This window comes from Pezoporus flaviventris, unplaced genomic scaffold (genome assembly GCF_033815535.1).
Source record: "Pezoporus flaviventris isolate CSIRO_AGI_PZ_B2104156 unplaced genomic scaffold, CSIRO_AGI_Pfla_v1 ptg000013l, whole genome shotgun sequence".
Classification (NCBI taxonomy): domain Eukaryota; kingdom Metazoa; phylum Chordata; class Aves; order Psittaciformes; family Psittacidae; genus Pezoporus; species Pezoporus flaviventris.
In genome coordinates, this window is record NW_026892561.1 from 3,254,963 (window position 1) to 3,282,800 (window position 27,838).

At 41.3% G+C, this 27,838-nt stretch overlaps 1 protein-coding gene across 1 annotated transcript in view; it reads right to left on the reverse strand.

The window, feature by feature from the left end:
* The window catches only part of ZFYVE9 (zinc finger FYVE-type containing 9), a 68,734-nt gene that overhangs the window by 19,841 nt on the left and 21,055 nt on the right, over positions 1-27,838 (reverse strand). The window contains exons 3-10 of the mRNA XM_061451259.1: positions 25,800-25,904; positions 22,970-25,041; positions 10,918-11,017; positions 6,454-6,630; positions 5,953-6,122; positions 5,300-5,423; positions 3,837-3,959; positions 2,463-2,618 (exon numbers count right to left, since the gene is read on the reverse strand). Coding sequence (XP_061307243.1) covers positions 2,463-2,618; positions 3,837-3,959; positions 5,300-5,423; positions 5,953-6,122; positions 6,454-6,630; positions 10,918-11,017; positions 22,970-25,041; positions 25,800-25,869 — 2,992 coding nt within the window. The 5' untranslated portion in view covers positions 25,870-25,904. The remainder of the gene's footprint in view (positions 1-2,462; positions 2,619-3,836; positions 3,960-5,299; positions 5,424-5,952; positions 6,123-6,453; positions 6,631-10,917; positions 11,018-22,969; positions 25,042-25,799; positions 25,905-27,838) is intronic.

The window sequence follows — 27,838 nt, forward strand, 5'->3', positions numbered from 1 at the left end:
TCCATTCCAGTAAAAACATATTGCATGTGTCTTTTTGTTTTATGACTTTTTAAGAACACATTGACTAAGGGAGATAAATAAAAACATCCATCAAAGTAATTTCAGTTTCCTGACGGCAAAATAAATTTAAACTAATATGTTATCTAATGAACAATGAAACTGGGAAGCAGTGCTTCAAATAGTCTCTGACTTCTAATGGGAATTCTCATTTACTCTAAATGTCCATCATCTAATTGCCAGGAGAGGTGCAGTACCTCTGAAATGAACAGCTTCAGAAGCATGGTTCCGTCTCCAACAGCATGCAAACTGCTAACCACTTCCAAGGGATTACAACCACCAAACTGAAACCCCTCCAGCATCAATCACATCCTTGTGTCCCTGGCTGAATGATGCTTAAAACAGCCAGAGTTGAAAGTACCCTAATATATACTTCTCCCTCTCAAAGAAACATGACTTGGAAAGAAAAAAGCAAGGGTACTGGGAGTGTGCATTATAAAGTGCTATGTGAATTTATCAAGGTGCTATGTTCAACAAAAACTTCAGTGCAGTTTGGTATTACATGGGATTACATAGCAACTCAAGGCGTCTATCTGCTTCTACTACATGTCTGACACATAACACAGAGCAAATCTGATCAAAAGAACATTACACATTAAGTGGAATTCTTATACAGTGAAATTTGGTTTCTCATTAAGAATAGTACAATAGAAAGCAGCTTTTTGCACCAGTGCAATTGTAGGTTATCAAATTACTACCACTACAGCACCAAAAAAAGGATTCCAAATACATTATGTAGGAGTCATAAATTATGTATTTCTGTAGTGTGATTATACAGAAGTTCACTGCAATATACACACCAAGCTGGATTTATATCTACAATATCCATGCACACACTCATGCACTCAATTTTTCACATATATCTCCCTCAGTATAACAACATAATTAGAATATAAAGCATTGCAAGTAAAGTGAGGTTTAGAAAGGTTTCATCTCCAGTTTACACAAGATCCCATTACAACCTGTGATAATAGCACCTCCTGAACATAACAACCTCTCTGGACAAGCTAACCTTTGCTGTACCAAGACACTTTAGGAAACAAAGATCTTTTTCATTATTTTATTAAAATATTGGGAAGGTATTGCAAATGATTTGCAGAACCCTTTGTAATGTATTTTCAGTACATAACCTTATTGTGATGCCGTTTCACCTCTGGAAAGCTATCTTTATTTTATAATCAGTGGAACCAAATACTTGCATTTGTCCTTATGCAGTAATTTTTGAATTCTAAGGTTCAACAATAGCGAAAAGTAGAAGCCCATTTACACAGCAAATGTAAAAAAGTATAAAGGCTTACATAATGCAATCTTGCAGTTGAGATAGTAAATTCAAAATTTAGGGATAATTTCTGCAGTGCCTTACGGTTCATTCCAGGCACACCTATATATGTACTCCTATTAGTTTGCAATATAAATACTATCTCCATAATGTGGCAATAGACACACACACTGTGGGAATCAAATTTCTGAACCACCTGATTTGGGGATATTTAATATATTATCCTTCCAGTATCTGAAGGGGGCCTATAGGGATGCTGGAGAGGGACTCTTCATTAGGGACTGTAGTGATAGGACAAGGAGTAACGGGTTAAAACTTAAGCAGGGGAAGTTTAGATTGGATATAAGGAAGAAGTTCTTTACTGTAAGGGTGAAGAATGGAATGGGTTGCCCAAGGAAGCTGTGAATGCTCCATCCATGGCAGTGTCCGAGGCCAGGTTGGACAGAGCTGTGGGTGACACAGTTTAGTGTGAGGTGTCCCTGCCCATGGCAGTGGGGTTGGAACTGGATGATCTTAAGGTCCTTTCCAACCCTAACTATTCTATGATTCTATCCACAAGGATTCTCAACATTTTCTTTTTGTGTCTTTAAAAACGCTACCCTGACTTCAAGCTGAAAGAAAAATAATTATTAGAAGTAATGTCATTAGTGTACCCATGAGCCCTGCTGAGTACCCTACTATGCCTACTGCTAAATGAAGTACAGTACTAATTTCAGATATGATAGCTGTATTCAGATTCCTACCCTAACACCTAGCAGAAGCTGCCAGAGCAGACATTCAGCTATGGCGGCCAAACACAAAATTGCCACAGGCAGAGTCCCCCTGCTCCATTGCCATAATAGTCTATGCATGGCCTTTACAGCCCAAACTTCTTTGTTCTGCTGGCACCCAGAGGAAGGCTGGAAGATCTTTGGAGCAGCTCTCCAGGTTACCAGCACTTCATCTGGCAAGAGGAATGTAACACTGGATAATAATAACAACTCCTCGCTTTCCTCCTAATCTTAATCCTTATTCACTTATTTTATTCTTTTATACAAAAATAGCCATTAGCAAAATGACTAAAATGTGATTATCTGACCCAGTACAATCATCTATTCAAGCCATTTTTAACAGAGAGCATTCCTACCTGCTAAGGCATCCCGATAAAGTTGCACAAAATGGTTAAAGATATCCTTAGGCAAACATTTCTCATCAGGCAAACACTGCAAGAGAATGACTATCTCTGACTGTCCCACTGCATGCATGCCTTTTGTAGTGAAACACCAGCACTTCCTGTTCACATCTGCAGAGAGGAAAATGTGGATCAGAAGATGAAAATTTCATAAAATATGTCTCAAATTCACTATATGAAAATAGCTCTTTCAAAAATCACTTTTACAGCGTGTTTCATTGTGATATCTGTCACACAGACAAACTAGGTTCTAAATCTGTAGACTTGCAAGAAAGCACAACTAAAACAAAAGCAGCTTGATAATTCCCTGTTTACAGCTGAGGAGCCAAAGCATTACAGTTTCCAATCAGATCTTGGTATTAACTTTTAGCAGTTTCTGTATCCAAATTAAAGGTCAGCATTTAAACAGGAATGAAGGAACCTGGGAAAAGGCCAGGCTGTTGGCTGTGCGTACCACAATCTTGACAGCTAAACCCCTTTCAGACAGTTATGTCTCTCTCAAGATGGATAGCTGGATGTCAGGTATTTTCATGAGACATCACTGTGTTGTTCTGCTTCACATGAATGTTAGTGATGACACATGCTCCAAGCGTCACAATTCATTTGCTGAGAGCACTAAGTTATTGAAATAAAATGTTCCATCTAATATGTATATATATGCACAGTAATGACATATTTATATGCATGCATAAAAACCGTACTGCTATCTAACCAGATGCTGAAAGGTTTATAAACATCTTAATTTCTTGTATGAAATTTTCACATAAACAAAGTATTTTACTGCAAAACTGTCCTCAATTTCTCAAACAATGTTTTCTTATCCAGGAGAGACTGACTCAGGTACTAACATGGCAAGCCATCTGTATGCCTCCCCATTCATTCCTCCCTCTCCCTGCACACGTACATGCACATGCACACACATAGTATAGGAAAGAACAGAGTAGCGAAATGGAACCTGTGTATTACTATGGGATCTCATCTGCTTTTTCCAGAATGGGATGACAAGCAAATGAGTTAAGCAACAAAGGAGGAACTGGTGATACAACACCTTGCCCTACCAATTCCATAGACAAAACCTCTCTCCAGACCTGAGACTTAAGGCTCTATCAGTCTAGTTTATATTTTCTACACAAAGTTTTCTGTATTTATGTCTAAATCACTGAAAAAGAGCCTTTTGTAATGTACCTTAATATGGCTAAGTATAGTTTTCAATCCATGCACATTTTCAAACTATCCCACCAAATAAATACACTGCTGTTCCTACAAATAACATAGGTAACGTTCCCCCCCCCCCCCCAGCCGAATCCTTACTTAATAATAAAAACTTACAATTTACTATTTTTACCATGGACAGCAAATTAGCATTTAAAACAAATACAAGAGGGTCAGGGCCACCATCCTCCAGCTGCTGCATGACAGAGATCTGAGAAGGTCTCTCTTCTACAGCATAGTCTATGAAAGAAACAAGTAAACACATAATTTATACATTTTCTGTGCATTAGCTACTAGGAAGATAATGAAGAGGGGAGAAATACATAAACTAATGTATTCCATAAATCATAGAAGGTCAAAATCCAGTGTAAAATGGATCCCAACATAAAACTTCAAAGATGTTTGTAGTGTCCCTCTGTGATTAAGACCCAGATGACTAGCAAATTAACATTTTTCATCCATGTGATTATAATCTACTCTGCATTTAAGATATAACAAAAATAGTTACACTGGTAAAAACAGGTTTTTGAAAGAAATTTTGAAATTACCTTTCCAGCTAGAATGATCTAGAAAGAAAGGTAATTTTGCTTTCTAATGTGAAAATTTTAAATTCTTCTTAAAATAGAATTAGAATATAAAAAATATCATGCTGCACAGAAAATCTGGTATGTGACAGCATATGAAACAACATCAACTTAGCATACAAAGTACAGTTTATGTGAGGTTATCTACATAAAAGCTGAAAAGCCTATTCTAGTTTTACTCCTTTTCTGAGGAGGAGACTGAATAATCAGACATCCATATGAGCAGGGTGAGTTATGAGCTGAGACAGGATAGAACAGATTTGTTTTGAAATTCAGTGCTGCTCACATTTTGGTTTTGAGACTATCCTGCAATAAAAGGTTACTTTCAGATGCCATTAAAAATGCACTCAGTCAGCAAAACTTGTAATGGGAATAAACAAATGAAAAAAAATAAGTTAATCCCAGGAATGTATTAAAGGATGCCATGAATCAGACTGCGGAAAGCAATTGTCAGATAAACAAATACATATTTTTTTTAATCTTATAAAAATAAGGTTTTATTTCTCTGAATTCTCCTCCATTTGGGTACTCTGGAAGGGAGCATCACAATTGCCAAAAGCTTCACTGTAGGCCAAGAGGTACAGTAGTGCTGTTGAATGCAGTGCTTGGGGATGCTTCAGACAGAGAGGATGATCCAAAATAATTTCAGAAGAGGGAAGCATGAATATTCATAAGGCTAATTAAAATGTATCTCTGTGTGAAACATTCCCCACAGTCCGATTAGTGAAGAAATTAGCCCACATTTCTGGACTGAAGTTAATTTTCTTTTTGCTTTATGTTTTACAGTAATTCTATGGCAAGACGGGGTTTTTCCTGGATTCCAGTAAGTACCAATGGTGTAAAGGACTGTCACAACGTTTAGCTAAAAGTACTTAATGTAAATCTCTTCAACTACTCAGCATATTGCCAGCATCTTGTTTTTTAAATCAGCACAGTAACTATTAGGTTAAGCGCAACTGGTAAGTATAAAAGCTAGCTGCCAAATTATACCCTCACCTCCTTTTACTCCAGTGGAGATGAGAATTGGAGGAAGACCATCTTCAGGAATTAGGTTCATTGCACTGCCAACGGGACTGCCAACCTGAGTTATATTTCCCGAGAATACAGAAGCATTATCAGTCTACAAGAAGCAAACAAAAAAGGATGAGATTACAAAAGTAATAATGATAGATATATATGAGCTGGCTGGCTGGCTGGATTACTAGATGTAGGTGAAGGAGTCTGTGCTTGCTTCAGAACCAGAAGCACCAAGTAATTTGGCTCTTTAACCCTCCTGTATGTGAGCCACTGCTAAAAGTCTGCTTAGACAGAGACTGCACTTCCCTTCTCTAGCACTACACATACCCATTTCTTCACAATATCTAAATGTACCTATGCCCATTTGAACTTTTGCAAAGTCTCAATTCCACTCACACAGGGTATGGTAAATTTAACATTGTTAGATTGTACCTGCACTCTCCTGCACACATCATTTTATAAAAAGTGTCACAGTTTTTCTGCTTTGTGCTATGACAATCTTGTTTCAAACTCCTTACTGACCAGGACACGGCTTCTTTAAAACATGCATTACACAAATATCTTTCAGACACAGGCTACACAACCAAAGCAAGCTTGGTATTTCTGTGGTGAATAGCAGAACACTTCCTTACTTCTGCTGCTGAAGTGTTGTTGTTGACAGGCTTTGATGGATCATGCGACACTGCTAAGGTTCCTGTGGAAGTTGTCCCAGCTACTGTCAGTTTTGCTGCATCAGCAACTTCTCCATTGGGTAATATCCCATCAGCAAACCAAACACGCCTTTGTTCTCTAGGTTGAGCCACTGGAGAGAACATAAAAACCAGGATTTAAGATCACACAGCAACATTGACTGGAAATTTGAGTACAGAAGAGCAAAATGGAAAAAATTAATAAACAGAGAAATATGAACTGGAAAGGGCTTAAGACATCATCTAGTGCATTGCCTATGGCAGCATCATGTATAAACACATCTGCTGAGAATAATTTACTTGTCCTTAAAAAACCTTATGTTCCTACTGAGGGCAGGAATATCAGAACTGGCTGTAGCTAGAGTATTTGGAATGGGTGAAGTACAGATATTCTTTCCAAATTCTTGCTATAGGCAAATTGAAAGAAAAAAGAAGCCCTCTTACCTTCTGCTCCAGGATGCTTTAAAACTCCCACAGGTACCATGACAGTGGGAGGCGGAGAGCTCAGGGCGCCCGAGGCCTGAGCCTGCTGCAAAGGAGGGATAGTAGAACAGTATTCAGCAGGATTGTTAGGGTTAGGACTCTGGCTTGAGGCACTCATCATGTTCTCCCAGGCTTGAGCTGAAGCAAACAAAGAACAAGAAACATGAACACAAAGGAAGGTATCTAACAATCCAAAACACTGTGTTAAGCTCTCACCTACAGCAGGTATGGACCCTGCCACCTTCCAAAGACCATCTCTCTTCCTTTATTTAAAAGCCCAGGATACTTCATTAGTTAAACAAGAAAATACACAGCAGGAGGAGAAACAGCACTGGTCCTGTGCCACAGAAGAAGTAGTTCATATAGAAATATTTTCTGAAAACTATACTTTATGTACGAAGATTAGCTCCTCATGCTTCGTTTTGTTTCTTCTTCAAAAGATTTACCTGAAAAAAACTAATACTTCTATATATGTATATTTATCACACTGTATGGACAGATGGATATTCCTCTTACAAATGTTTTATAACCCACAGGACACTTCAGCAGATTTACATTTTGTATATGAGAAAAACCATCTTACATTTCTTTATATCCAGGGCAGATCAGTACAGATCAACAACTTATATTCTTAACTATATATATAAAACCAACTTATGCTATTCATTCTGAAGGCACGACTTGAGCTTTAATTCAATTGGCCAAACAGTAACACATAAAACTGCTTTGTCAAGAACATCCATCACAGGGAAATCTCCCCTATAGCTGTTTGACTGTATCTCCACAGTACTACTTCTTTTTCATCTATAAAGAAGGCTTGTAGCTATGGAAGGTACCAGAAAATTCATGGGTATTTGCACCTTCAACCATATTAGTATGCTACAGTTAATGCACTTCCCTAGTCAGACATAAATATCATGTCACCTGTACACTCAGAGCAGCTATAAAGCCTGAATAAATCATGCACATCTTTTGGTTCCTTTGGCTATGAATTTGCAGAAAACCAAGGTGAAAATAACAAGACCAAAAACCCCAAACAGAACACAACAGAACACAAACCCCTCCTGCTTCCTCTCCTCAACCTGTAAAACCAATGGAGTGAAATGCCTGCCAATGGAAAAGATACTGACATGGCCATTTGAGAAGATTAATTGAATTGAAGTATTTCTGCAACAGCAATTCTGCTTTCGTTTGGAGTAGAGGGCCTGGAAGAAGGAACCGTTAAAGACGCACAAAGAAAAGTTACATCTCTAGGATCCCTTTGTTAGAAAGGTCAAAGCATGGTAAAAGAACTTTTAAAGCCTTGCCTAAATCAAGCAAAGTGCCAATTCAGGACATCTACCAATTGAAAAGATAGTAAAAATAGCACTGGAAACTTATTAAACATAGCCTGGCAATGGAAAAGTGCCAGAAAACATACAGCCCTCCCCCCACACCTCAGTGAAACACAAACCAGATACCAAGCAACCAAATGAAATAACTACTTTGAAAGCAGAATTCCTACCCCTGGTTCCAAGATTGTGCAAAGATTAATGCTTAACCTGCTGCACTGAGTGGAAAAAAACCCCAACACTGTACCCACAAAGAAACTGCAGCTATCAGGAGGGATCAGATATGATCAGGCTACAAGTTAACTAACCAGTAACCACAAGCATCATCACACAGCACTGCAGCAGGGATAGAAAGAGAGAGGTAGCCCAGGGCAAGTACACCTAAGCAGGCAGCAGCACTCTCCCTGTAATAAACCAAACAGTGGTGTCACTGTTTGTTGCCATTAATGTGTATCTGTCCTGGCAACAGGACAGAAAGGCTTTTAAAAGGAAATCATTATAATATGATCAATTTTATTATTCCTTTTTACAAGAACACTTCTGGTTTCAACTGAAATACTTTCAGATTCTTCCCTTCCCCCAGATGAAAACAAATCCTACTCACCACCAAAAGGAGCCAGCTGCCTTTTGCCAGGTGTATGTGTAATTCCTTGGTTTTGTACACCTTGAAATACGTTACTTTCTCCATCTCAAAATGTCATATTTTACCACCCCTTCAACATCAATGTCACAACTTGGTTTCAGTTTTTAGATATTATAACCTAAAATTTCCTATCACCTCACACATTTGGCCTACAGAAAAGAATTATTAGTAGTTAAAACCTACCACTGATTAATCTTTAAACACTTTGAAACTGGAAAAAATTGTTCCTGGTCATTAACATAACATGAACATGAATGAATGAACATGAGCCGACAGTGTGCGTCCGCAGCCAAGAAAGCCAACCGTATCCTGGGCTCCATCAAAAGGAGCCTGACCAGCAGGTACAAGGAGGTGATCCTGCCCCTCTACTCTGCTCTTGTGAGACCTCACCTGGAGTATTGTGTGCAGTTCTGCTGTCCTCAACATAAAAAGGACATGGAACTGTTGGAACAAGTCCAGAGGAGGCCACGAGGATGATCAGGGGACTGGAGCACCTCCCGTATGAAGACAGGCTGAGGAAGTTGGGGCTGTTCAGCCTGGAGAAGAGAAGGCTGCATGGAGACCTCATAGCAGCCTTCCAGTATCTGAAAGGGGCCTATAGGGATGCTGGAGAGGGACTCCTCATTAGGGACTGTAGTGATTAGGACAGGGGGTAACGGGGTCAAACTTAAACAGGGGAAGTTTAGATTGGCTATAAGGAGGAAGTTCTTTCCTGTTAGGATGGTGAGGCACTGGAATGGGTTGCCCAGGGAGGTTGCGAGTGCTCCATCCCCAGCAGTGCTCAAGGCCAGGCTGGACAGAGCCTTGGGTGACATGGTTTAGTGTGAGGTGTCCCTGCCCATGGCAGGGGGGGTGGAACTGGGACGATCTTAAGGTCCTTTCCAACCCTAGCTATTCTATGATTGTATTCTGTGATTCTATAAAGTGCCTGCTAATTTTGGATGCTCATCTCAAGCCTAAGCACTCAGCTACTTTCAATCAAACCTGCATAATACTGAACTTCTTTGGAGAAAATTAAAGCTATGAACTGTTTTAGCCAGACTCTTAGCAAATCCAAAGATCTTTCTGAAACCAGGAGCCCAAATAATCTACTATACAGTAACATGTAAAGATACCGTCAAAATTGCTCTGTCTGAAAGCTGACATAACACAGCATTTTCCCAACTTATTCTTGGTTTTAACTACAGCAGCCATCTTTGATAAAAGTCTCCAAAGTTTAACTAAACATTTGTAGCAATGGAGATTCCAGGATTCCAAGTTTGCACTGAGAACCTGGATTTGTCCACTTCTCATTCTACCTTTTACATGTCCAGTTGTGCCTGTCTGACCTTCCTCCACAACTGAAGTTACTTTGATCATCAGGTTCCAGTTATCCAAAGACCACTAATAAACTGAAGACAGCACCTGGAACTCCTCACAGTGAGGCAGGATTTCTCATGATTTAAGCACTCACATGGATACTTTCGCAACCTAATCCAATTTTTCTACCTTCTCAATTCAAGACAGAAGAGGTGAACACTGAGTCTTTCAGCAACAGCCGTCCCAGGTTCATGGACATGAAGTCGATTGGGCAGCATCACCACCCAAAGCCAGCACAGGAAGTTCTTGAAATTTTCAAAGGCCTCAAGATACAGTGGGAAGAATAGTCTGTGTTTGCCCCTCTTTAAACCACATATCTGAAGTGTTAACAATATAAAGCACGAAATTCAGATTAGATTCCATGGCCATCTGGTCAAACCCAAATAGAAGTCTTTCCTTACACCAAGCAGAAGTAATACAACTTCTTCTTTGTTCTAGTTGTTAACTTCCTAACTACTTGTGACCTCTCTCATATGTCCCATGTTCACATCAGGCTTTTATAAACAGCACCATCCTGGGTTTGACAGACTCTCCAGTAACGTGCCCAAAGCAATAATCCCAACTCAGCTGTCCACAGTTGTGGACAGGCTTTTAGATAAGATGCCCTACTCTAGCACCAAGGAGTTAACGAGGAAGAAAAACTGGATTAATCTGTGGATAAAGACTACTTCCCCAGTTTCCTATAGTGCATAATCTAGAAGAGGAACAACTGCATTAACCTTCTCTTTGACATCCAGTAAAAAAGTGTAACAGGTTAACTACTCAGGTATCAAAGGACAGAGAGTAGGCACCTGAATTAAAAAAACAAAAAGCCACCAAATCCACAGTTTCTGCAATGCTGGTATAGCACTTACAAATTAAAGCTTTCAAACCCATTGCAACCTTACCAGTTTTTACCTTTTGTTAAGCATATTTAGTTTAGTAATCCCTACTCTCCACAGAGCTTCCATGCTGGTCTCTCCAGGGCTTTCACTGTTTTAGAATACTTACCCATTCAAAATAAGGTATTTTGATTTATTTTCTTTAACAGCATCACTGCAGCTCAACACAAAGCCAGTGAAATGCTGCATCTCAGATTCTCTTGCCACTTACCATTCATTAGTACAGAATGGCAGATTACACACACTCTGGCTTCCTTTCGGTCCATGTATAGCAACTTGCATTTCAGGCTACAGCACGCCGCACAAAAAACCTGGAACCAAAGGGGAAACACTTTCAGTGCTATTCAGAAGACGTGAGGAACTGATCGCATTCAGACAAGTGAGTATTTGTAAAGCTCTAGATGTGGAAAATAAGGAAGTTAATTATTAGTATCTTCCTCTTAAAGCCACAGTGACTAATACCTGCCCAGGATGCCCTTCCTACTAATCCTGATGAAGCAGTATTACATGGAACACACAGATGCATGCTGTTCTGATAATGCACTATGGCATTTTCAACATATGTTTGGCATACATGACATTGGGTTAATAAATTCCTACCACTTTACTCACTGAATTAACCATCTGGGAATTAATTTCAGTCTTAGAAAATGTATGAGTACTTTCTAGAACCAACTGTGTCTAAACGCACAAGTTCTCTCTACAGAAGACATTGCTATGGCACAGATTAATTCAAACAGGTCATTTTTCTCTGCAGCAGGGCAATTTACATGCCTTAGCAACTCTAGCTATTTAATCTCTTCATATCGAACAAGCTGTTCTTCAGTTGAGACTTAACTGAGCAGTGATGTATCAAAAAGTGTTCAACATATAAAACAAGACATCTAATAAAGCTGAATGACATTGGTACTACAAGAAAATCTTTCTCAATATTAAAAAAAAAAAAAAAGCAGCTTGTATTTAAATGATTACAAAAAACTACAGCATCTCAACACTGGAGAGAAATCAGGAACTGCATTTTACACACACTGGCTGCTAAGGGGAGATCTGGCGCAAAACCCCTGGAAGGACAACCTCCTGTAGAGATGCTGTCGCATCGCTAGTGCTTCTCACCTGAACAAGCTCTAACAATTCCCCAGTCCTGGGCAGGAAACAATCTTGAGGCTTCCTCCACACAAGCAAAACCATAAAATATGAGCATGACTTGTGCACCAAAACAAACATTTGCATGCAGATATGATCCTATAACAGTCACCTCCATCTAAAAATCCTGCAGAACAGACAAATCAGGCTGCCCTAATGATTGATTTGATTCAAATAATAGTATTTTCTTTATTTAAAAGGTTAAAGTCCAGGTGACATGACACTGATGAACACCCATTTCATGCAGAGAGGTAATGTCACACTCAGGAAATCTAGAAACAGCAGCAGCCACCCTGAATTCAGATATCAGGAGAGATTTTCAAATTTCCATTCTAGATGGATATTATACCTACAATCCATTATGCAATCAAAACAATTATTCCATCATCACTTCAGCAGCAGTATTTCTGTAATACAGACAAGAAGCTACATAGGATTCTCATATATAAATATATGTAAGCCTACCTAAACCTCAGCTGAGTTAAGGATCACACCAAACTATGACCACTTTGCAGCCTGTTCCATCTGCAGTCTTTTAGTGGCAAGTGTTTATAATAAGCACATATAAAATAAGCTCTGATTTCACCATGAGAACTGAAAATCAAATGTGAAGAAAGAAGAGCTCACCCTGCCTCATATCAACCAGTTTAAATGTTTCCTAATTATGTCACCTTAAACATTTCAGAAGCAAAATAGAAGTGAGTGCACACTGGCATTTTAATGCAAAAAATAAACTCAACCCTTTTGCGTATGTGAAAATCTTAAAAAGTCATTTAAAAAAGGCAAATGTACTTTAAAAATCTCATTTCTGCATTTACACATTAACCCAATTTACAAGCATTCTAGGGAGTATTAATAACATCACAGCATATTTTAGAGACATCTGACATCATTTTAGCTCTCTGGGAGAAACTTCCAGTTGAAAGTTCAATACTGAACATGGAAAAAATCAATGTCTTCAACCATAAATGAAGGGCCTACACAAATTAATACCTAATTTAGGACCCTTTTGCATTTAGGACACATTGTGCATTCAGCAAAGCTCCCGAGTGCAATGATCTAATATTAGGAGAGAAAACAGAAGCAATGATAGAACACCTACACCTCCTTTCTTAGGCTGCATCAGCCTTCTAACAGTAGTAACGCTGAGGAAGAACACAGTCCAGCACAACTGACAATTCAGTCTTGTTATTAACAATCACCAAGTCACTATCTCAGTATATCATGCTATAGAAGAATAACACCGCAGTGTCAAAGCGAGTTTCTATTATTAGGGCTTTCAGGTTCACTGGGAGTTGTTAAAGCATTAGTTGCTAGGGGGTTTGGTGGGGTTTTTAATATATTTTTGTGGAAAACTATAGCTTTGGTTGGCAGTATAAAAATGAAATACAAATTTTCTAGTTTTCCTATCAAGGATGACTGTTTCATCTGACAACAGAAAATGCTAAATACTGTCGTGGTTTAAACCCAGTCAGGTAACTCGCTCACTCGCTCCCCCCCTTCTTTCCCTCCCCTACTCCCAGAGGGACGGAGAGGAGAATCGAAAAGAATGCAACTCCCCCAGGTTGAGATAAGAACAGTTTAGTAACTAAGGTATAACAGAGATCACTACTGCTACCACCAATAATAACAATGATAAAGGAAATAACAAGGGAAGAGAATACATCACCTCACCACCAGCCAACTGATAACTCGCCCCCCCAGCCCGACCAAGCACCGACTGATACCTCCTCCAGCCCTGCAGTCCTAGCCCTTCCAGGTAACTCCCAGTTACACCCCACCCCGGGCATGACGTGCTGTGGTATGGAATACCTCTTTGGCTAGCTTGGGTCAGGCGTCCCGTCTCTGCTACCTCCCAGTTTCCCCTCCTCCCTGGCAGAGCATGAGCCTCACAAAGTCCTTGGTCAGGGTAAACATCACTTAGCAACAACCAAGAACATCGGTATCACCAGCACTGTTCCCAGGCTGGAAGTAAAAACACAGCACTGCACCAGCTACCAAGAAAGAGAAAAATTGACTACTAGTGCTAAACCCAGGACAGTATCCACCCCTTATTCCATACCATTCACGTCATGCTCAGATCCCACATTTTCAATATACCATTGCTCTCCCACATATATACACCCATATACACACAGACCAAGAGAAAGAGATCATTTTCTTAGTGCATGGACCAATCCCTATAATGCTGCCGAGTCCATTCGGTCCATGATGTCAGTTTCCACCTCTTGTAACAATCTTTCAGGGCAGGAAAGGCTGTGTGCAGTATTGGATCGTTCCCTGCTGATGCTGATCGTTCCTTTACTGCGGAACTCATCCGGTTCTTTCAAAGTTCATTCTCTGTTGGGATGATGGTTGGAGGGAAGTCAGGGCTAGTCGCTGGTGACCTGGAGACATCTAGTTGATGGGCTACAAAAGTATTACACAGCAGGCAACAGCATACAGTTAAGTTCATTGGCTGTTTTCCCCTAAAATCAAATCCCCTTGAGGTATACATCGGACTTCCCCATCTTCCTGCATTACCCACCAAGTATATCCAGGTCCCTGAGCAAAAGCAATCCCACGAGTGGGTTTGCCTTTACCTGAAGCAGGTATAACCCAGACTGTCTTCCCCAGAAAATTCTTCATATGCACCACGGGAACTTTGTCCCCCTCTACAGTATGTAAAAGTTCTGACTGGGCTGGGCCAACCCTGCTGGCAGATCCTCTGGTGTTGCCCAACCAGGTGGCCTTTGGTAAGTGTGTATCCCAATGCTTGAAAGTTCCCCCACCCATCGCTCTCAGTGTAGTTTTTAACAGCCCATTGTACCGTTCGATTTTCCCAGAGGCTGGTGCGTGGTAGGGGATGTGATATACCCACTCAATGCCATGCTCTTTGGCCCAAATATCTATAAGGTTACTCCGGAAATGAGTCCCATTGTCTGACTCAATTCTCTCTGGGGTTCCGTGTCGCCACAAAATCTGTTTCTCAAGGCCCAGGATAGTGTTCCGGGCAGTGGCGTGGGGCACAGCGTATGTTTCCAGCCACCCGGTGGTTGCTTCCACCATGGTAAGCACATGGCGCTTGCCTTGGCGGGTTGGTGGCAGTGTGATATAGTCAATCTGCCAGGCCTCCCCACATTTATACTTCAACCATCATCCTCCATACCAAAGAGGCTTTAACCATTTGGCTTGTTTAATTGCAGCACGTTTCACACTCATGAATAACCTGGGCAATAGTGTCCATTGTTAAGTCCACCCATCAATCACGGGCCCATCTATAAGTTGCATCTCTGCCCTGATGGCCTGAAGTGTCACGGGCCCACCAGGCCAAAAATAATTCACCTTTACGTTGCCAATCTAAGTCCATCTGAGCCACTTCAATCTTAGCCGCTTTATCCACTTGTTGGTTGTTCTGGTGTTCCTCAGTGGCCCGACTCTTGGGTACATGGGCATCTACATGACGTACCTTCATCACCAAGTTCTGCACCCAGGCAGCACCACAGTGCAGCAGCCCAGATGGGTTTACCTCTGCGTTGCCAGCTGCTCTGCTTCCATTGCTTCAACCACCCCCACAGGGCATTTGTCACCATCCATGAGTCAGTATAGAGATAAAGTACTGGCCACCTTTCTCGTTCAGCAATGTCCAGGGCCAGCTGGATGGCTTTCACCTCGGCAAACTGACTCGATTCACCCTCTCCTTCAGCAGTTTCTGCAACTTGTCATCCAGGACTCCATACAGCTGGCTTCCATCTCCAATGCTTTCCCACAATATGGCAGGACCCATCAGTAAACAAGGCATACTGCTTTTCACTTTCTGACAGTTTATTATATGGTGGGGCCTCTTCAGCACGCACCACCTCCTCCTCTGGTGACATTCCGAAATCTTTGCCCTCTGGCCAGCCCATGGTGACTTCTAGAATGCCTGGACGACTGAGATTTCCTATTCGAGTTCGTTGTGTAATTAGTGCAGCCCATTTACTCCATGTAGCATCAGCTGCATGATGTGTAGAGGAGACCCTGCCTTTGAACATCCAGCCCAGCACGGGCAACCGGGGTGCCAGGAGGAGCTGTGCTTCAGTGCCAATTACTTTCAAAGCAGCTCGAACCCCTTCATAGGCTGCCAGTATCTCTTTCTCAGTTGGGGTATAGCTGGCCTCAGATCCTTTGTATCCCCGACTCCAAAAGCCGAGGGGTTGGCCTCGAGTCTCCCCTGGAGCTTTCTGCCAGAGGCTCCAGGTAGGACCGTTCTCCCCAGCTGCATTACATTTCTTACATAGGGCCCGGTCCGGACTGGTCCACGGGCTACTGTGTGAACTATCTCATGTTTAATTTGTTCAAAGGCTTGTGGTAGCTCAGGGCCCCATTTAAAATCATTCTTCTTCCAGGTCACGTGATAGAGAGGGCTTACAATCGAACTGTAATTTGGGATGTGCATTCTACAGAACCTCACCGCACCCAAGAAAGCTTGCATTTCTTTCTTATTAGTTGGTGGAGACATTGCTGTTATCTTGTTGATCACATCTGTGGGGATCTGTCTACATCCATCTTGCCATCTTATTCCCCAAAATTGAATCTCCTGTGCAGGTCCCTTGACCTTACTCCGTTTTATGGCAAAACCAGCTTTCAGCAGGAGTTAGATTATTTTCCTCCCTTTCTCAAAGACTTCTTCCGCTGTATCGCCCCACACAATAATGTCATCAATGTATTGCAGGTGTTCTGGAGCTTGCCCCTGTTTCAGTGCAGTCTGGATCAGTCCATGGCAAATGGTAGGGCTGTGTTTCCACCCCTGGGGCAGTCGGTTCCAAGTGAACTGGACACCCCTCCAAGTAAAAGCAAACTGTGGCCTGCACTCTGCTGCCAAAGGAATTGAGAAAAATGCATTGGCAATATCAGTCGTGGCATACCACTTGGCTGCCTTTGACTCTAGTTCATACTGAAGTTCTAGCATGTCCGGTACGGCAGCACTCAATGGTGGTGTGACTTCATTCAGGCCACGATAGTCTATTGTTAGTCTCCATTCTCCATTAGATTTTTGCACTGGCCATATGGGGCTATTAAAGGGCGAGCGGGTCCTGCTGATCACTCCCTGACTCTCCAGTCTACGGATCAGCTGATGGATGGGAATCAGGGAGTCTCGGTTGGTGCAATATTGCCACCGGTGCACTGTTGTGGTCGCAACTGGCACTTGTTGTTCTTCGACTTTCAGCAACCCAACAGAAGGATCCTCTGAGAGACCAGGCAAGGTGGACAGCTGCTCAATTTCCTCAGTCTCCAAAGCAGCAATACCAAAAGCCCATCAGTACCCTTTTGGGTCTTTGAAGTACCCTCTCTTGAGGTAGTATATGCCGAGGATGCATGGAGCCTCTGGACCAGTCACGATAGGGTGCTTTGGCCATTCCCTCCCAGTCAGGCTGATTTCAGCCTCCAGCACAGTCAACTCTTGGGATCCTCCTGTCACTCCAGAAATATAGATGGGTTCCACCCCTTGACAGCTTGATGGCATCAGGGTACACTGTGCACTGGTATCTACTAGAGCCTTATACTTCTGTGGGACTGATATGCCAGGCCATCTGACCCACACAGTCCAGTAAATCCGACTGTCCCCTACCTCCACCTGGCTGGAGGCAGGGCCCCTCTAATGGTCATCACAACGTGGTGAAAGGGATTATTCTTTGTTATCACAGGAGCTGGAGTAAAATCAGCTCTTCCACTCCATCTGGGAAACTGCTCACCAGAGACTGAAGCCATAGCTCTCATGGGATGATCAGTCTTGGCCCTTGCTCCCCTCTTCAATTCACTCACCTGTTCCTCCAAAGCTGAAGTAGGTTTTTCATCCCACTTTGTCATGTCTTCTCCGTGATCCCACAGGTAAAACCATAGGGTACCCCGTGGCGTATACCTCCTGTATCTCCTCTCTCGAACAATAGGACGCCTTTTGTTAATAGCTGAGACGTGTGTTGGTACACGCGAGGAGCTGGATAAATCAGACAGATCGTCCCTCAATTGTTTGAGATCCTGGGACAGTTTTTCCACAGCTGAGACGACGGAAGGGGTCAGACTGTCTTCGAACTCTCAGAGTTTATGAACCATTTCATCCACTGTTAGTGGTACTATGTCATTCCAGGTTACTGTTGCCAATGAAAGGGCATATGAGGACGGTGAATTCCGTGTAAGTTTTCGCCACATGGGTCGTGTACATTCAGCTTCATCTGGATCTATGGGTATATCCCCGTTATTCGGCTTGATGTGATAGATCATCTCTACGATGGCTGATTCCCTCAGAAACTGGATGCCTTTGTCTATAGTAGTCCACTTGGCCGAACGACTCATAACATCGTCCTTGTATGGAAACCTTTCTTTCACAGCTGCCAAGAGCCGCCTCCAAAGACTGAGGGACTTTTTCTCTCTTGCAATTGCTTTGTCAATTCCCCCTTCTCTAGCAAGTGATCCCAGCTGCTTGGCTTCTGTACCTTCTAGTTCGTGACCATCGGCCCCATTGTCCCAGCATCGGAGCAACCAGGTGATGATGTGCTCCTCTGGTTGACAGGTAAAATCTTTTCGCATATTCCATAGCTTGGTTGAGGTCCGAGGTCGAGAAGTTACCTCTTCTTCTTCTTCTTCGTCATGTGATGATGACTCCTGATCAGATGCTAGACTGGGTGGTGAATACACTGTTTCTTCATCTTGCTTCACCCTTCTTGCCTTCTTTTTGCTTTTTCTCTTGCATACAGGGGCAACCGATATTGGTACAAATTGGTCCTCTGGTTTGGCTGCAGTGATTATCACTGTGGTTTGAGTAGCGACTGTACTTGTTGCTAGGGGTGGTGTAGCTGCTGTGCTTGGAGCTGGGGTAGCCACGCTGTCTGCTGCAGTCGAAGTTTGAGCAGCTGCTGTACTTGCCACTGGGGTAGCTGCGCTGTTCACTGAGGCCAAAGTTTGAGTAGCGACTGTACTTGTCACTGGGGTTGGTGAAGCTGCTGTGCTTGGAGCTGGAGTACCTGCACTGACTGTTGCTTTGCCCTCAGATCCACCGACTTTTTTTTCCTTTTGAAGGTGCTGGATAGTGTTGAACAAGGCCCTGTAAGCATAGGCCAAGCCCCAGCACGTTGCCATGATTTGTCCGTCTCTGGTATGGCCAGAATGACCACACACCTCATTTGAGTGTTTTACTAATTCTTCTGGATTTTACAGTTGTTTGGTGGTGAAATTCCAAAGTACTGAAGGAGCCCACTGACCTAGATACTTGCCCATACTATCCCACACACCCTGCCACTCACGACTGTCCAGCCTCAGGGAAAATCTCTTGGTCCTCCTACATCGTCGTTTTACCCCAGACAAGACCCAGACCTTACTCTGCTTAACTCCTGAAATCAGTCATGGACAAAACACACTCTGTATGCTTGTCAACATGGCGATACCCATCACGATCAGCAAACAAGTCTCAACAGCATTAAAAGGCCATTCAAAAACTTCAAAACTCTCAAATGATGTGGTAAATGGTCTGGGGGGAGGACTGGGAGGGTAAAAGGATGTCTCCTTCACAGGTTGACCACCCGAGAAGGAGAAAAAAGATGTGTAATTGCTAAGCACTTCTATCATATACCTCCCAAAGCATAAAGGTGGTGACCACACTGGGAACATAAGCCAGATCAGTTTCATGATCAATGATTCTATTGTATTACAAGTCATTACCATAAAATACAATGAGACAAAAAGCTTAGCCCAAGCCCGACAATTGAGAAACACTAATACAGCAAATATGGGATGGAAGTAAGGTACGATATACTGAAACTGTGAGATCAAGAGGAACAACCTTGAGAGCCAATAAATCAGCATTGTGACAAGTGACTATTAATCTGGTCAGATCTGTCGTTATCTCAACCCCTCGTGCCCCACGCTGTGTGCCAAAAAAGGAACTGTCATGGTTTAAACCCAGTCAGGTAACTCGTTCCCTCGCTCCCCCACTTCTTTCTCTCCCCCTACTCCCAGAGGGACGGAGAGGAGAACCGAAAAGAATGCAACTCCCCCAGGTTGAGATAAGAACAGTTTAGTAACTAAGGTAGAACACAAGTCACTACTGCTACCACCAATAATAACAATGATAAAGGAAATAACAAGAGAATACATCACCTCACCACCAGCCAACCAATAACTCGCCACCCCCCAGCCTGACCAAGCACCGACCGATACCTCCTCCAACCCTGCAGTCCTAGCCCTTCCAGGTAACTCCCAGTTACCCCCCACCCCGGGCATGACATGCTGTGGTATGGAATACCTCTTTGGCTAGCTTGGGTCAGGCGTCCCGTCTCTGCTTCCTCCCAGCTTCCCCTCCTCCCTGGCAGAGCATGAGCCTCACAAAGTCCTTGGTCAGGGTAAACATCACTTAGCAACAACCGAAAACATAGGTTATCACCAGCACTGTTCCCAGGCTGGAAGTCAAAACCAGCGCTGCACCAGCTACCAAGAAGGAGAAAAACTGACTACTAGTGCTAAACCCAAGACAATACATTAAGGTAAAATCAGGTAAAATTTATGCATGTGTTCACACACATTCTTCAGGGTGTGAATTTTAATTCAGAATTTACTGCAAGTGTATTACTTTCTACCACTCCCTTGAGGTTCAGATCGTCCATTAATTTTGCAATTATTAGCCTGAAATTAAAAGCCGAGGCAGACTTCCCAGGTGCCACTCACCTATTTTTAAATGCAATTTCCATTCCCAAATGAAACAGATACATTCACTCCTACCAGAATGATTTGCCACAATGGTCAGAAAGCTTTAAAAGAAACTGGTGTGCTAAAGCTTTTGTTCAGAAATATTTAGTCCCATGCCTTCCCTTGAAACAATTAATTGCAAGAGCTGAAAACGTGATCTCAATTCTTTAAATGAGATTCATACGTTTAATAGAAACAGTAGAAGTGTCACTGTGATTCAGTAGTTACCTATACCAGAGGCACGTGGTCAGAATGACTTGCTTTGGGAATGGGGATTTTAATCAGAAAGCAAGAGTAGACAGCTGAGAATAGCTGTGTCTCAAGCCACCAGCTAGATTCATCAGAACTTGCCTGTCAAAACCTTTGGTCTCTTTCCACCTGGAATTGTTACAGGAATTAAGCGTTGTAAAGCAATTTGCTGTATTATTTGACTTATACTGATCACTAGCATTTGTTAATGAGTGGCTTTTTTTCTTCAGAATTTTCTTCTGCCATATCTTTTTGGCTGCATGTGTACAGATTTTGTCCAGACAACATTAGCTAACAAAAGCTTCTAGAAACAAGCTATTCTGAGGATTATTCTAACACTCTTAGAACGTTAAATACTAATATGTGATGTATTTTTCACATCTGAGAAACAAATCTGTCTACAGAGGGACGTTTTATTTTATCCATTCCCCACACAGTATGTGAAACAATGCTGGATGTTCTTCTCAAGGCTTGTCTTTAGCAATTTGAAAAGCAAAAAGAAACCACACTACATGTTCTGGCATCGCTCTACCTGTGCGCATTTTATCCATTTTGTTTACAGATAATTTCATTTTCAGCTTCTCATTTGTGCAATTCAGGGCTGCAGTCCTACAGGGAAGTAATTAAATCCAAGCACTAAACTTGTTTAAAACACAAAAATATGTAGAAAGCATTAACGTAAATGAACATTGTAGTCATATTTTTTAAACTCATAAAACCCAAAAGAATGACCTAAATAACTGACAGTATAAGTTAATATAGCAAAGCTAAAAGGGACAACCCTTTAATTTACATGCCTTACAGATTCTCCTTAACTGCAATGAGAAAAAGATTGAGCCCTCTGATATTAATCAAGAGGTTCGCAAAAGGTAGGCAGGAACCTCATGTAATGCTTATTGCGTTGCTAGCTCCACATCATGACTGCCACCAACCTGCAAGAGGATGGCAGAAGCAACTGGAAGTCCTGGACCAGTGTACAATGAATGTCTCCTTAGCTTTGAAAAGCGTCCTGGGAAAGATTTTTCAGCATATCTCAAAATCAAATTTGAATAAAATCTACTTCTCTGGCAGTGAAGAGATTAGTAACCAAAATGCACAGCACTCAAAGGGACAAATGGGACACATATATAGTCCATTACAGAGGAGCAAGCCTGGATTTTCTGCTAGGCTGCTTCCAAAAACAGGTGGCATAAGGGTTTGAGCTTTCCAGATATATTTGCTACTTTTAAGTCCTTTGTTGGTCCATTCTGCTTCCCTGCACTATTCTGGTAGCAAAAGATAACAGCCATAGCAGTCAGGAGGTCTTCTAATCAACTTCAGAAACTTTGGATAGGGCTTAAGTGAACCAAAGTTACTTTTACTCCAGCTTTTAGTGGAGCATAGCATTTCTTTTAGTCTTAAAAATATTCATGAATATCTACTTGACAAGACTGTTGGTTTACTGCTTTTGAATCATCATATTTTTTCCTAAATTCATATTTCCCACGTGCCACTGATGTTTACTTCAGTAACAAGATACCTGGAAATACTTTACAAGCTAATCCTTTACCAAAAACTTATCACCCAAGAATTTGTGTTGATCTAGAAGGCATATATGTAAAACATAAAAAAAGTTAACAATAAAATATTTCTTGCACAACACAAAATGATACAAAAACAATGTTTTAGTTGTCTTCATCACAAAATTTCTCACCATGTGCATGTACATCAGGTTACAGTTAATTTACTGTATTTTCTTTTCCAGGAGCAAATGTATGGCTGATCAGCCATCTCACACAGCAGGAACACCAGCAATTCAACAGCACACTTCCAATTCACATCAATAGGTTTCTGTATCTTTAATGGGATTATTGATGCAGTAATTTCTGCAAAAAGTTTCCTGCACTTGGCCATTCTGTAGCAGTTCAACATGAACCCAATGATGTTGATTGCTGCAATCAACAAATATACTGCTCATACAGGCTAATAATTCTTTCAGTTATAAATAACAGTTACCATCTATTAGGACCCTAAATAAAGATTACAAACTCCTTTTTTTTCCTTCACAAACCAAACACAGCTTTTTAGGAAGAGATGTCACAGTTAACTACAGCCAGTAGTTAAGTCCTCCGATTTGATTTTGTGCAGTATCAGAAGAAAAAAGGGTGATTTGAGCTTACAAAATACAAACTTACCTTCCCACAAGCTCTGCAATGATGCCTTCTTTTGGTGAATGTAAATCTGGCCTCACATTTCATACAGTTTGGTGCTTGAGAATCTGGAACCCAAACTGGAGCCACCTCACCCAAAGTCGTAAAAGGCTTTCTGGCTGGAGCTCCAAACTGACCAGCTCTGAGATCATTATCAGGACTATCTGGGGCTACAGCAAGGCACGGACTACTAGAGACTCCAGATTCATACTCTTCCAAATGTTCCCCATTAGCATCAGTAACAGAGGCATTTGAAGATGTTTCACCAGGAAACACGTTTGTTGTATCACCTAATTGTGTCTTACCAAAGACATTTTTGTTTTTACTATTACCTCCACAATTTGGGGGAACAAGATCATTTTGTAAGTGGTCTGACAATGGCTTTGGAATCTGCAGTTTAAGATTTGTAGGTTGTTTAGGTCTTGCACCACCAAAAGGAACACTGATAGATTGCAAATTAGTCACTGGTTTAGGTGAAGTTTGCCCTTGCATGGATGAAACCTGACTACAAAGATTATGCAAATAATTTTTCTTAATGTGGTCACCAGTGCTGTTTAAAATAAGACCGCTCCCTTCTGTGGTCTCATTTCCTCTCTGTTCATAAACATTAGTGTAACATTCTGACTTGCTCTCCTCTATCTCCTTTTCCTCTGTTACCGAGTCCTCCTTGGAAGGTAAAGTCTTTGGAACATGAACAACAATTGGGTTCTGCATTCCATAGGAATCACAACCATTAGACAGAGAGCTTTCTGCTGATGTAGCCATCACATCAGAGAGACTGGACCCTTCAAGCTCATGTATACCAGTCCCTTTAAAGTCTATGCCTGCCTCCATCATCCCATCTCCACCTTCTTTACTACATGCCTCATCAGGCTGTTCTGTCTGCAAGAGTTCTTCATTCTCTCCCAAAGTTTGCTTATTATTCATCTCATTCAACTTTGTCAGTTCCCAATTAGTCATCTCCTGAGATTCAGGGTAACATTCTGCCATGCTGAGCAATTCTGTTGTGCCAAGGTTTTTACCACATTCAATGACTTCGCTTTCAGTGGCACTAACATCCTCAGGGGCAAAATGTTGTGCAACACATTCCTTGTAATTGCCACTTCCAGCCACGTTAGGTTGACAAGTTTCCATAAGCCCAGACAGCCTAGACTGTAACTGTTGGGTTGTTTCCTGTTCCACAATTAAGCTTCCATTACTTGAACCAGAAGTAGAGTTTTTAGCTTCTAGACCCATTCTCTGAGGAATGGCTTTACTAGCAAAGTTCTCAACTGATGCACAATTTTCTTGCATTCTAGCAGTATCATCAACTGGTCTCTGCAAGAGAGTCACTGCATTAATCCCTGCAGTTGTAGCTTCTGAAAACAGAGAATCTTTATTCATATTAAAATCATCTTTTAAATGAGAGGAGGGGGATGCAACAGTCAGGCTTTCAGATGAAGCATTAAGCAAATGACTTATAGAGTCATCTTCAGTGCACAGCCTATTTACTTGCTTTTCTGTATCTGTATCTTTTTCCGTGGATCCGTTTACAGTAACACTAAACTGATCAGTCTGTCCGTTTTCATTATCCAGTGTAAAGCTAATAGTGTCCATTAGGGACGGACTGTTGTAAGTTTTACAATCCACCACATCACCACTTTGTAGTGTTCTTCTGTCACAGTTATGCATTACTGCCACCACTAGTACGTTTTTCTCCTCTGGCAAGCAAGTATTCCCACATTTCTTTTCTCCTGTTTCCACAGTGTTACACTGATCATCCCGATTACTATTTCTTTTAAGCAGCTGATCATCTCCTGCTGCCTGATCATCAATCCACATGACTGGGGTCTCTGGGCTTATGCTAAAATCCTTCCCATTATCACAGTGATCCCCTCCTCCTGTTGGAGTAGTCACGGAATGAGACGAGGAGAAAGACTTTAATCTCTGCTGACATTCATTAGGAGTTGTAGCTTCGTTTACATTGGCCACGGTTGGGTTAAATGACAGACAACGAGAAGGCGGATCTAGAATCTGATTCCACTTGGCACCCAAAAGTGTAGGTGAAACAGCGGCATCTGGAAAAGTGTTTAAATAAGAGAACTTACTGCCCTATTAAAACCACAAGATCTATTAACTCTTGTTGCATTAGAATACCCCAAATATAAATGTAGAGATGTTGAAAAATGGGCCCAAGATAACTAACACCCTTGATCAACCATTAGTAGTGTAACTGCATAATGCTTCCTGAACTCAAGAAGTTTAGAGCTACGATTAATATCAGACTGAATTTGCACAAGCAACTTCAATCTATTGATTAATATACTTTAGACAGCTAGAAATGCCTAGAAAGATTCCCACTCCCATAAAATGTTAAACTTCCTTGACAGAACAGAAGGAGCAATTATACTAAGCAAAAAATCTAATACTTCAGATATGATAACTTGCATTATATGATTTATGTGACCTAATAAAACATTTCTATGCATGAGCCTCCCAAAACTGCAAAAGAAGCTTAAAATAAGTTTTGCCTGATCTGTTTAAAATAAATGATTAAAATTATTGCCACTGAGATCAAGCTTCATAAAACCTTTATTTTTAAAATGTATGGAAGGTTTGTTATTAAAAGATGTAAACAAGATGAATGGAACCAGAAGAGAACACTACTAATAAATGCTGAAGATACACCATGCAAAATTAACTGATGTTTTTTTCCAGTTCTGAGATTAATCTGCAAGTCAAAACAAAAAAGGGTACCATAGATCTCTCCCTCTTCGGTGGTGTTGTCTGTAGAAAACATCTGAAGTGCATCAACAATCTTGTTTAAATGACTCACCTTCATTTTGTTCAAATTCATCTAAAACCTTATCGAGGTTATATGCCTCTGCTTGGAAATAGTTCTCCATTTGTCAGGGAAAGACCACCAGATTCTTGTCTGAACCTGTCAGAGAACAAATTACAATCAGATATGTAGCCTTCAGTCAGCAGCGTTCCACTACATATTGCCTTTAAGGGGAAAAGAAGTCCTTTGTAATTCAAATTTTACATACATTACATGCACAAATCAGAAGTATTTTCCAGGAATAAAAATGATTTGTGTGCTTAAACTCATTTAATTCAGATTAACAACCTTATCAAACTTGCTTTGGATTTTATTACCTCCACTTTCCCACAGTGACGTATCTAACCATAAGGATCACCATAATGGCAAGAGCAAAACTGTTCTGACTATGGTCAGAAAATAAGAGAGAACCAGAAGGCCAACTAACAGTTTGAAGATCCAGCTTTCAATTCCATAGTACCACCAATTAGCTCATGTGGCTTTGAACAAGTAGTTTAAACTCTCCATGCTTCTGACTTTTCATGTATATTAGGCTAGCAGTATTGTGTGTCACTCCTCATCTCCCAGAGCTTCTTCACAGATTCATGTATGTAGAAGTTGTTAAAGAACTCAATGGGTGTTACTTGAATTGTGCTAGCTCTTAAAATGCCTCCTTTAATAACCTTTGTTTACCTGAAAGGCAGGCACTGGAAATCAAGCAAAACGCACAGAAGTAAATAGTCTCATCAAAAGATAATACTCTCAGACTAGAAAGGAAGACAACAAGGGAGGAATGAAAACAAAACAAAACACAACCCTAAGTCGCTACATAACTTTCTACAACTTTACATAATAAATACCATTTTTGCCCTAACAGTAGGAATATGCTCTTCTTGCTACCAGAGGCTTGTAGCAACGTGACACCCTGATACATTTTCTTAAAAACATTCAGTACCAGCAGAGACATTTTCACTGAGAAATGTGTGCCATAACCTATATACCATAAAGAGAGACCTTGATTTGATCTTTCTCTGAACATCATCCAAAACAACCTTATTCTCTTCAGAGCTGGCTTTCAATGTTGTGCAGTCAGAAGATGGAGGAGGAGAGGGTGAGAACGTTTTGCAGTAAGAAACGGTGTTAGACCTGACAGCGAGACTCCAGTTCAATTAAAAACGTGTTCTTTAGCACCAGAGGTACAACAGACACGATAAACACATCAGAGGAATTTTCAATTTAAACTATACCATTACCCCCATAGTATCTGCATTTGAAGAAAACATCAACCAGTTATTTCAATTACTACAACATTAAATACAGTCTCACATTATTGTGAGCAACAGCTATAGGCTATTGGTACAAAAAGGTTATCCATTATAACATCACAATATGCAGAGTTCAAGCTTTTAAGGCTGCCCTAAAAATTTGACAGTGTTTTTAAAACATAATCATATTACAACATAAATACATGGGTGTTTAATATAATCAGATTAAATGATGTTTTAAAGATCTATACAAAAGGCAATCCTAAAGAGATTAGTATAACGACAACACAGAAATTGCAATAAGCATCACCCAAATAAAGACCATTTTGTAAAGAAATTCAGATATAAACTAGACTCTCATCTTACAAACTCCCAGATTTGTGCCTGATCTAGGATTTTAGATTAGTTCAAAGTCCTGCACCTGGGTCAGGGCAATCCCAAGCACAACTGCAGCCTGGGCGGAGGATGGACTGAGAGCAGTCCCAAGGAGAAGGACTTAGGGGTGTTGATCGATGAGAAGCTCAACATGACCCAGCAGTGTGTGCTCATGGCCCAGAAAACAAGTGTCCTGGGTTGCATCAAAAGGAGCGTGACCAGCACATTGAGAGATCCTGCCCCTCTGCTCTCACGAGACCCCACCTGGAGTACTGCACCCAGCTCTCAGGCCTGCAACAAAAGAGGGACATGGACCTGCTTGAGTGACTCCAGAGGCGGCTACGATGATGATCAAAGGGGGAGCACCTCTCCTGTGAAGACAGGCTGTGAGAGCTGGTCTTGCTCAGCCTGGAG